General features: G+C 39.1%; 1 protein-coding gene across 4 annotated transcripts; it reads left to right on the plus strand.

Annotated features, from left to right (window-relative positions):
- The first annotated feature begins 4733 nt into the window (after positions 1-4733).
- On the plus strand, positions 4734-6336 carry LOC147885369 (uncharacterized). Of its 4 annotated transcripts, none has more exons than XM_087396892.1 (2): positions 4734-4828; positions 5117-6336. In XM_087396892.1, the coding sequence occupies exon 2, from the start codon at positions 5128-5130 to the stop codon at positions 6046-6048; it is 921 nt and encodes a 306-aa protein (XP_087253018.1). In that variant the 5' UTR covers positions 4734-4828; positions 5117-5127; the 3' UTR covers positions 6049-6336. The 4 variants fall into 4 exon arrangements, with proteins under 4 accessions (XP_087253018.1, XP_087253017.1, XP_087253015.1 ...); XM_087396891.1 differs by having other exon boundaries at positions 4739-4898; XM_087396889.1 differs by having other exon boundaries at positions 4739-4865.
- Positions 6337-11625: the final 5289 nt, after the last annotated feature.

The following is an 11625-nucleotide window of genomic DNA, read 5'->3' on the forward strand; positions in this document are numbered from 1 at the left end:
TAGAACTTGTTGTGCTCTATCAATGTTTGCGAATACATTGACAACACTTCCCTGGAGCCCATATTGACCTTCATAAGTTAGCTTGCAGATTTGAGCAAATGGTATTCTAATAGAAACCAATCGAGCTTTGATGTCTTTTAGAGTGCTTGTAAATGTTAATTTGCTGGGCATACGCACGTTTTTTGCAGAGAATAATGGTATTTTTGTTTGAGTAACATCTTTGTAACAAAGTGCACATATTGTGTTTTGTGAGGATTGCATTGTTGTTGCAAAGTTGATTCCACTAGATTACAAGAATATAGCCATATCAATGTTAAGTTTTTTCATCTTGTTTTGAAATTTCAATGACCCGCAACATGCGCATGGATGGCTTGGAGTATCGAGTAATTTTTTGAAGTATTGTTTTTCAAAGAGCATACTATTTCTCTTTCTCTTTTGGTCTTGTTTATTGTTGTGACTTGTGAAAGTTTGTACATTTATGTTTGTTGTCATTATCTCCAGAAGAGGTTCTAGAACTATTTTACGTAGTTTGTACACCTTATTTATAATAGCTTCGATCGTGTGTTCATTCTCCAAAGAATTATTTTTGAATGAAATTGCAATTTCTTTTGCTGGAAGTGTGGGATTTTTTAAAACTAGTTGGCATAGATTCAAATCATTTTCATTTGACCAAAGCTTATATGACCATTTCACATCCAATTGAATTAAAGGATTGATAGTGCAAGCATTTTCTAATTGATCTAAGATGAAACTATATGTTGGAACATTTTTGTTTTTGCCTATAGTAATTTTTTAATACCTTTGTAGCCGTCCCAATAAAGTAAGGCAAATGATGATCCAAAGATTGAATTGAATCATTAAAGTGCATCCACAATTAGTGCATGAGAAGATGCTGAGTTGAGAAGAAGTGCTTGAACTTTTTCTATTGTTAGAAAGTCTTCATTGTTTATTGAGCAAAACATATGCCATGGTGTGTTTGCACTAGTCCATGTACAGAGAATGTTCTCGAAAATAGTTAGGAGAATTTGTTCGTATGTAATACTTGGAAGGACTTGTTGCAGGCAAATGACAACATTTGTGTTGAATGGATATTTTAGAACAAAGATTGGATCCTTAGTTAGTTGTTTGTTTCTCAACAATGTATTTACACTCATTTTGTTACATTTGTTATTCTAAGTAAAAGTACTACAAAGTGCAGGTGTTGCGCGAATGAATTGGTCTTTGCATTCCAATTGAAGACCCAAATACAAATTTAACACTATCACAATGAAAAGCTTAAGTCAACCATGTTGCATTGCAATTGAAAAGTTGTCATACATCAACCTCAAATATAGAGCCCAAGCTATTAATGGTGAAGCCGCTAGGCTTAGTTGATTTGAGCTTGCCTCTAGCCAACATCAAATGCTCCTCATATAGCTGCACAAATGGGGAAGGTAGACAAAGAACAATGTCAACATATGGTCCTCTAATGTGGACAGGCACTTGGACTCCGCCACGCTGAACAATGTTGCCTCTGAGGAAAGGAACCAACTCAATATTTTGGGGACTTTTGCATGAATAGCAATATGGCCGAAAAGGATCTCGACTAACACGTGCACCTCCACAAGCCTCGCAAATATGCTCGATCAAGTTCGCATTGACATTTGTAAAGTGCAACACACCAAATACCTACAATTGCATATGAAGTTTATGTTGAAGTTGACTATCAAATAACTACAACAATTATCAAACTAGCAACAATTACCTTGGTCCTGTAACCCAAACATCAAACCTGGCTTACAAAAGCAGCTTTGAGATCGTCCTTGGTTGGACCATCAGGTACTTCAGTAAGTATGGTAAAGTCAAACACACGGATAGTTCCCTTGGCATTTAAGAATGACACGTTCTTTAGGATGTACATGACAACACCTTCCTCATGGAACTCTTGTATAAGTTACATGAGAGGTTGTTTATGCTCATTAACAAAAGTTAATTGCGCAATCAAAAAAATACTTGAAAATTAATCGAAGAAAATAGAAAGTATAACACTTGTTATAGAAGCTATATTAAACCAAACTTACTGTAGCTCTAGTCTCGCGATCCATCAGCAATAATAATTTGATCATTTGAGCCATCCTCGCTTGCCACTTTGATTATGACAATCCCAATCGTCCCCATTATGTTGGAAACATTCCAGTTGTTGAAGGTAAGCATCTCAGAAGCCCATGGCACATATGTGCACAATGAATGATCTGGTAGCAACTATAGATTACCTTCAAAAGGCTCACCCTTAATGATGCATGCTGTAGCATCAAGAAGCAATGAAAATTTTGAAGTGCCGCCTTCAGTGTTGCCTTTTGGCACAACACTTGCACCCTCAATTCTATAAAACTCACCAACTTCCAAGAAGTTGACAAACTGGTGAATGTAAGACGATGGTACAAGCAACGTAACTGGCGTGAACATAATTTATCCGTAAGATCTCCCTTTAAGAAGACAAACTTTGTAAGTGCCATACTTACAAAGCAATTTTCCTTTGAACACAAATCAATGAGTGCACAATCAGACAATTGGGTGATGCTTAATGACGCTAATGCATTCCCCCCACTCACAAAGTTGTCCTTGGATGGAATGATTGCTTTGGAGATAGATGCATTGTGTGGAGAGGGCATGAGCTTGCTAACATCTTGGAATCCCTTATAGGAATTGACCTCATCATTGTCGTCTTTGCACACTAGTTGTTTGCTTGCTGTGAATACAAATGTGGAATAAAGTAAGCATCTTAAGTAAAATATCTAATTATTTTGTATATAAATATGTTGCAATTGTGTTTTTGCTAATGCTTTGAATATAAAACATATTTGGAAAAGAATGACATAACATTTGTAGCAAACAACAATTTGCAACTTAAAATGAAGCATGGAAGTTATCCAATTGCAAATATAATTAATAATTCAAATTAACTACTTCAAGAAAAAAGATGTATTAGACTTTAAATGTACCAACAATGAAACTATCATATATTAATGTGAAACAAATTGCATTCAATGGAATGAACATTTGCATAATAAACTTCATAGTAAATCTTCAAGTACTTTCAATTGGAAATGCAATTTGTATTATTCTTTATTTACTAACCAAACATATTTATAAACCTTTAAATATAATGAATATCAAACTACTATAAAGTTACTTATAATTTAAAACAAAGTACAATGTCAAAGAAGTAATTCCATCTTAATCGGAGTCAATGTTTATAACATCATTGACTTCTATGTTAGGTTTATGTTTGTTTATCTCTGTGTACTTTGGAGGTGGTAGTTTTTTCCCATATACTTTAGAAGAGTGTTTCACAGTAGATGTGATAGTAGATCTAAAGCTAACGTACTCCGGGTTCTCGCGCGAATAAGCTTGCGCACTGACAACAAAAACAAACAAAAGTCCAATTAAATATTCTACAGGGAATTAATGTAGAAAAATATTAAGTTGTGGATGTACCTTGGGCATATGCCTCCTCGGCAACCTCTTGAAATATGCCTTTCAATGATCTTCTTGGGGTCTTTTTGATAGCAAAATTTTTGAGTAGATTTTCCTTTGGGGGCTTGCTAGAGGACGCACAAATGAAGGCTGTTGACTTACGTGTGGGTGGTGAAGCAGTCTTCTCCATATAGGAGCATGCTGAAATTGCTGCACAAGCTTGAAATAGATTACAGAGTATAGAATAAGCCTCTATAAAATAAAGTATTCAATAAAACCAAAATCATACTGCAAATGAAACAATAGTATAACGTTGACGAAATGGACTACAAACAAGAGCTCGCTTCACAACTCCTCCATCTCTGTTGCATGCACGTTCCCTTGTACAACCCGGTCTTCAATCTCAAGAACAATGCCTCAGAATATATGCAATTGCATGCGCCACTACAAAGAATCTAATAACCAGAAAAGAGACAGAGAGAGGCCACAAAGTCTCCTGAACAGGCGAAAAGAGAAACGCATACTTAAACTAATGTATGTTGAATCAAATAGAAGGCTAATGTATATTTTGTGAAGCGAGATGAAGAGTGTCTGCCATTCACAAACAGTGGACTATCGACTGAGGGGTTGCGGAAACGTTGAATGAAGTGGACAACAAACAACAGCTAACTTCACAACTCCTCCATCTCTGTTGCATGCACGTTCCCTTGTTCAGCCTTGAATCTCAGGAATGATGCCTCAGAATATATGCAATTGCATGCGCCACTACAGAGACCTGCACAACAAAACGAACATATATGGGGCAAATCTTGGAAAGATCTGCAATTCTCCCTCCCCTTGGCTAGATCGTTAGGCTTTTTCATCTGTGCAAGTATTGCCACAAATCACTCGACGAAGGAAAGGAATGCAAATTTAAAGGCATGCAGGAGGTAGCCAATCAGATAGACCCACGTATTAAGGCTTTCAAAAAATGAGAAAAGCCTAATTTCTGCTTTCTAAATTCACTACCGTCGCTAAGGCTATGGCTACCGCCAAGGGGGAGGCCAAAAACTTTCTCTAGGTTGAAACACTCCTCCTAGCCACAACTAGAGACAAGGATGACCGTGTGCCCTTTACCATCACTACCATGTGCGCTCTCATGTGCCTTAACTCGTCGCATGCCGAGCTGTCATTTTTTTGGATGTGCTTTCCCTTATTAATCAATCAATTGGCAAAACTGGAGAGGCGGTGGAGTTGATGACGTGGGGGTGTGCATCAAGGCTTAGGGTTTTAGGAGGAGGGTTTTGAGGTGGGCGTGGCCATTGTGCAACTAGATAGAGATAGAGATGGTGTTGCATAATTCTCGCTGTTTCGGTTGCGCATTTCTCAAGAGGTTCGACCAGCTTTTGTTGCTCGTGTAGAAGTAAGCAGTAAGAGCTCTGTGCCTGTTGAGATTGAGCAAGGTGATGTGAAAACTGCTTGCTATTCTTTAAGTGGAAACGTTTTGCATAGTCTAGTTGGGGTTTTGATCGCATCTCTGAATGCTTGGGTTCATGTATGTAGTGCGTTTTGCTCCTCCAGCAACAGCAGCAGCAGCACTTGTTGTTAGATGCATGCAATCGCTGGCTTGTTAGTTTGGGGCAACTTTGTGCTTCTCTGATTCCCGCCCTGTTCTCTACAGATTTCCTGCAAATGGCGCAGAGAAGTTTCCTACAAGGTTTCTCTCGGGTCCTCAAGGGTCACTCCTTCCATGGCGCTCTCACTCACAACCACATGGTTTCTCGAGCCATGTCCAGACTTTTTGTGGGTGGTCTGTCTTTCAGAACCGAGGAGGACGGTCTCAGGACGGCTTTCGCCAAGCATGGCGAAGTGATTGACTGTAGAATCGTAACAGACCGTGAGACTGGAAGGTCCAGGGGTTTTGGGTTCGTGACTTTTCTATCAGAGGCCGACGCTGAGACTGCTATCACCAAGATGGATGGACAATTCCTAGATGGGCGAGTGGTGCGGGTGAACAAGGCCACCCCTCGGCCTGCACCTCCAAGATTCAATTTGGGTCTGGGCTCGGATGCTCCGTCGGAGGACTCTTCGCCTCCGGTGGCTCAGGACTGGGGTACCATCTCTTCTCCCATCGCCTCGGTGCCCCAAAATGCCGGACTTGCGTCCTCGGACAACGGTAGTGCTTCCCCCGCTTCGGTTGCCAGTCAGAGCACTGGATTCGACTCCTCTAGCAGTTCTGGTATACCGGATTTGGGAACTACTACACTAGCAAGCAGCGGAAGCAGCACCACACCTGATCTGGGATTGTCAGACTTTCGGAGTACTAAAGCTTCAACTAAGGATACTGGACCGAGTTTCGATTTTATAGACCTGGATCTTAGCAATCTTCCACCTCCCGACCCGAATCGCTTGCCAAAACGACGGCCTCCTCGTCCTAGGATTCGCCCTAGCAGCATGTCAGATTATGATTACAGTTATCCTATGTCTGAGAACAGCAGGTTCCCTTACAACAGTAATTTTGAAACTGGTTTTCCGAAGCCCACAGGTCCTGAATTTGACTTTCAGTTTCCGGATGAAGACAATGAACCATTGTCCGCCGTCAGTTCAGCTTGAGTTTGGATGCAATTTTGAAGGTGTGACTAGTCAGGTGTGGCTAGGCTGTCACTACGTGGACTCGGTGCTTAGGGAAGCCATAGTCTCCCCATGTCTTCTTTTGATTACCTCAGGGAGTTTCACTACAAGTCCTATATGCAGTAGTACAGTGAGAAGCTAAGTTCAAGGTCGTAAAAGTATGCATTCTACTCAAGTGTTTTCACTCCATCGAACATGACTCTTTTGTACGTGTACTCCTGAGATTCTGAATCGGGCTCTTTGCATTTATAATCTTAACCAAGTTCACTATATGAAACTGTTCCTCGTCCTCCCCCCCACCCCTCCTCTTTCTCTCCTACAGGACGGCCATCATCTTTTGTCCCCACTTGACAGAGCTCACTTCGTGTTTTAGGTTGACGCAAAAGTCACTTGTGTTATTATTGAAAATCTGATAACTTTTGGGAAAGGCACTTTATAATTATTGGCTTGGTTTTCAACGTCAAGTTATTCCGTACACCTTGTGAAGTTTTTATCCATGTTGCGGCTCATTGATATCGCAATAAATTATTTCTATCTGAAGCTGTGGGTTATCCTCTTTTTGATTAGGACAGCTTGTTTTGGGAAGACTAAAATTAAAGGTAGTCTCCGCAAGCAGTGGTAGCTTGAATGAAGAGAGTGTGGACTACTTTTTTTATTAGCTTTTGTCACGGCCGAGTCTGCCCTTCACCCCAGGATTGTTGACACAAACTCAGTACAAAGAAATGGATGCTCGAGTATGTGTGGGTGTAGTATCTGCATAATCCAATGTGGTTATCAGCCTCCAATGACCTGTAAATACCAAGGTTGGGGAAACCCAAACCAGAATTCAATTGTGGTCCCAATAAAATCTTCAAAATATGAGGTTCAAAGAGGAAAAGGCTGATAATCCAGCACGGGATTTGGCTGAGGATAGATACGAGGAGAGAGGGATGCATCAACAAATGACAGGATACATGGTCCGAAAGTGTAATTGCAATTTGCAGATTGAGCAAGATTTGGCAAGAGCAAGTCACAAGTGAAAAAAGCGGGGCAGCAGGCAAGAAAGCCTAAGTATCTAGCCAAGGAGAAGGAGAATTGCAACGACAAAAAGGGGCAGCAAGCTACAGACACGTGGTCTGGGAAGTGTAATTGCAATTTGAAGATTGAGCAATGTTGGCCAAGAGCAAGGCTTGGCTAATCAAATGGGGCACAGATGAAAAAGCCTAACGGTCTAGCTAAGGGGAGGGAGAATTGCACCGAGTCAATATTTGGGAGAAACACGGGAGATGGGGTGCAGACATGGGAGTTGACAGATTGGAATTTGGATTCTTGGAGCAAGTCATCAGTAAATAGCTTGTGTTGTAGTGCCAAACCTTTACATTATTTGTCCCTGAAGAGCTCTACTGCTAGCATCTGCACTTTGATCTGACGCTAGAGTGATCCCAAGGCAGATGCCCTCTTCGGAGAAATGAAGTTATGAGAAGTACCTGCAACAAAGAGAAATAAGGGTATTTTGTCTCTTTTCAACCTAAAACTTCATCAACGTGTGGTTGGGATCTTGTTGTACATCTTGCACGTCCACTTCCCCTAAACGAACTAATTTCTTAGCTTCTTTCTTAGGTTAGAGTGAATCAACCTTTTTTCTTTATGGAGTAGACAACCGAGAAATTTATGTCATCATGCATAATCCATGAACCTCTACCTTTGGCTTTCAAGACTCTTTGAATCATAGCATCAATGGTAGCATGATTAAAGTGATCCACTTGCTCTCAAGTATAGGGATGGAGTCCACCCAAGTACTTAGCAGCCTACCCTTCTGAAGGCTTGTGCGCAGAAGTCTTAATCGCCAATACTGTCACCCAAAAACAATTAGCATAATCTTACATTGATTCTCCCACCCTATCTATTTGTATATTGTGTCTAAACTTGTGTGGAAGAAACTGCTTTTAGATCAAAGCCTTGAAGTCCTTCCAAGTGATAGCTCTTTCATGTCAAGCGTTTCATGGCGTGCCATGAAAGTGCTACTAAAATCTCTAGCAATAGCAAAGTCAGTGAAGATTGCAGTTGCCATCTTACTTGGGAATAGTCAATAACTTCTCTCCCAACTTGATCTTGTGTCAATGTTTATATCCCATTGATGAACCATGAGGAGGATTGAAGATTGTTGCATTCTCTTTGTTCTCTTACAATAATGCTCCATGCATGCAGCTTCATCACTTTTTTAGTGTTCTTTCTCCTATTGCTTTCCTTGCCCTAGAATGCTTCTTGAACGTATAACTTGTTACAAATGTCCACTCATCTACTAGAATTCCTACTGCCTATCCTACTAAAGTTATTGAAGATGCCAAGCATAACTATATTACCTATTGAACTTCTACCTTCCCAACTTCTACTTCAACCTTGTTGACTCTCTACTGCCCCTTTCTTACTCTAGTTGGAATCTTCTTTCTCTCACCAATTACCTTCTTGAGGTCATTGATGGACCTAATAGAAAACATAGCTTATTATCTAGTGGATATTTTGAAGCCACATGGCAATCACACAAGCTTCAAATAGGCTCACAAAGCTTGGTGTGGATGTTGAGAAGCGTAATTATGGAAGAGGTGTAGGGAACCCTGGGAATTCAGTGTAAAGATAAATTCAAAGTTGATTGCAAATAACAAGTGTGCACAATCTTTGCTCTAATGCCATACTATTACACAATTAACTTAGAATTTAAAGAAGTAACTTTTCGATAATTACATAGTGGGAATAACGTAGCCATGCAACAAATACATTGAACCATAAGAAAGTAGAGAGGGGGATAGGAAATGTCTGATGGGGTGTGACCTAGGCTTCCACGTCCCCCACAAAGGACAAATCCCTAGTGTTATTTTTATCTTTTACTTTGACGCATCCAACTCCACCAAGAAGCAACAAGAGTTTGCAATGATTCAGTGACCAGCAGCTCAAGCTTTATTAGAATCTTCATTTTTGCATAATCCAACGTACTAGCCTCTAGTGATCTGTAGATACCAAGGTTAGAAAAACCCAAATCTCAATCACTATCCAAGCGAACCTCTAGCAAATGAGGTTTGAAATATGGAAAGGATGATGATCTAGCAAGGGATGGATGCAGTGAAGCTAGCAGAGATGGAAACATTACTAGGAGATAGAGTATATGATTTGGAAGAAAAAGCACAATTTGCAGATTGGGAAAGATCTAAGAAAAGCAATTTATAGGGACAAAAGTCGTAGTAGGAGAAAATGGCCAACATAGGAGGTATGGGCATAAACGTTTTCAGGCATCTAGCTGAGCATGAAGGGCAACAAACGAATAGGAAGATAGCCAAAAGGTAAATAAAGAAAGTAGAAAGAAAATCTAATATCGGAATTCAAAACAAAGCTGATCTAGAAATTGAAAAGCAAAAGAAAGTAAACTGTGTGAAATGTGGAAATCTACATTATTGTGCTTAGGTGAATTTTCAATTCTAAATATAGCCTTTAGTCGGGGCTTTTGAATGAGCTAGGCTTAAATTTTTTCCCCCTATGACCCTCTACACTTAGAGAATCTCAAATCATTTTTAAATCAACTATAAGTTTGACCTAAACTTTCTAAGATTTTAATGCTAGTCTTGAGGTCTCATAACAAAGAAAACTCTCCCCAAGTGTTATCCCCGTGTTATCGTATGTGTGCTAGTGCTCTAGACCAGTGTGCCTAGAGTGCTACAAACTTCTAGGATTCACTGGGTTAAACATCATGGGCATCACATTCATTAAATCTCACATGTACCGAAGTTCTCAACTTCCCTTGTTGCTCTGCATCTCCCACATCATTGCTAGGTTAATCATCCAAGCCATTAAAGAGCAATGGTAAAATAAACAATGAGAAAACCTTGCATTCTCCATTCCTATTGATATAACAATGTAGTGGATGTGAGTTCGGCTATGGTATTTGTATTATCAAGTTGAACCTTCATATGGATCCCAAGCCTTTGTATGGCTTTAACCATTCATGGAAGGTCCAACACATGCACTAGTGTCTAGTATTCACTAAATGAAACATTAAACATAATTTGATGTCTATAATAATCCTAATGCTTCAGGTTGTACAGAATCTTGCCAAAAAGAAAACCTCAACACAAATATGTAGTATAGGCACAAGATAAAAATACATGTGGCAACCAAAATAGATACATATTGGGAACATGTATATAACAAAGTTTAATTGTGTGTACTATAGGGACAACCCAAAAAATATAATTGGATTCCATGCACAATTTCTTAGAAATCAGGTGCTTCTTGAATGTTACATTCATTGGAAGGGCCTACTTGACGAGAATTCTTCATGGTAGCCAAATACAATTAACCAAGAAATCCTTATTTGTTGAACTTACAACCATGGAGGGGCTTAAAGGTGACATTCCTATAAAAGTATTAAGTAGTAGAGTTTGATAATATTCCATTGTGTCGCATGACCTCTTAGGAGCAAAACAAGAATGTTTGAGATATTTCTCCAATGAGATATTTATTAACTCTATTTGTCCATCAGAGAAGAATGATAGTAGCAATTGGATGACTTTGGGTTTCATTTGAGTACCCCTTCCAAGATATGACCATACATTTTGCATGTTTATCACTAGGATAGTTGGGATGAAATGGGTAATTGGGTTATCCTATCAACTCTCATAAATATGATATTCTAGCCATTCATTTCAATAGATAAATCCATACTTCCCAGTTGTAATCGGTAAGGGTTATCGCAAAGTACATATAATTGTGCACGGTTATAGAAAACCAAAATTTGGTAATAAGTTATCAATTCTATTTGCTGGCAATTGAGAGACAATACTTGATAAAGAATAGCACATCCTTCCAAACCCATCTAATAAAATCTTTCCTTGAATTTTATAAGTCTTGTCAAAATTGAATAACTAGCATGTAGTGGTTCAAGCACAAGCTACTTGAAAGAGGAATGATGAATAAGATCAAACTTTCCCGTGTAACACAGCAATCCATCCTAAAGTTTGAAATCATGATATTCCATGTATTTAGGTTTTTGAAGAGCTGGAATCTTAGAAGTCTCTACATCATCAATATATATACCATACACCCACACTTTATAAATTATCAGAGCTTACCCATGGCATGCCCATATTTTGGAAAGTGCATCAACTAGTATTCAATATCAAAATCAAGGCCTTATAGGAATTCTAGTCTTTTTATTTGGGTATGCTGTGATTGAAGTTGATAAGAGTTATGTGATTTGCCTTACCTTGAAACAATGAGCCATAATAATTAATTATGCCACTTTGTGAATGTATGGATAATAGGAGTTGACATCTCTTCATCATGAAATAAATCTACTCATCTATGAAGATTCTGGTCTCATAATTTTTTGACTCTAAGGCTCTATCTTTGCCTTAACATAACTCCCACACCCATACCACTTGCATGAACTTCAATAATAAAGGGCTACGAAAAATCTAGACACTCCAATAGGGTGCTATAATGAGACCTTCTTTGAGATCATCTATAGTAGTCTGAGCTTCTATACACCATGTGAAATGGATTTTTGTAAGAAAGTCATGAAGAACAATA

Source organism: Dipteris shenzhenensis, chromosome 25 (assembly GCF_047967505.1).
Source record: "Dipteris shenzhenensis isolate YYH24624 ecotype China chromosome 25, Dip_SZ_1.0, whole genome shotgun sequence".
In the NCBI taxonomy this organism is placed as follows: domain Eukaryota; kingdom Viridiplantae; phylum Streptophyta; class Polypodiopsida; order Gleicheniales; family Dipteridaceae; genus Dipteris; species Dipteris shenzhenensis.

Excerpts from the sequence above, each read along its gene's own strand:
- LOC147885369 (XM_087396892.1), top strand. The coding sequence starts at position 5,128 with ATGGCGCAGAGAAGTTTCCTACAAGGTTTCTCTCGGGTCCTCAAGGGT.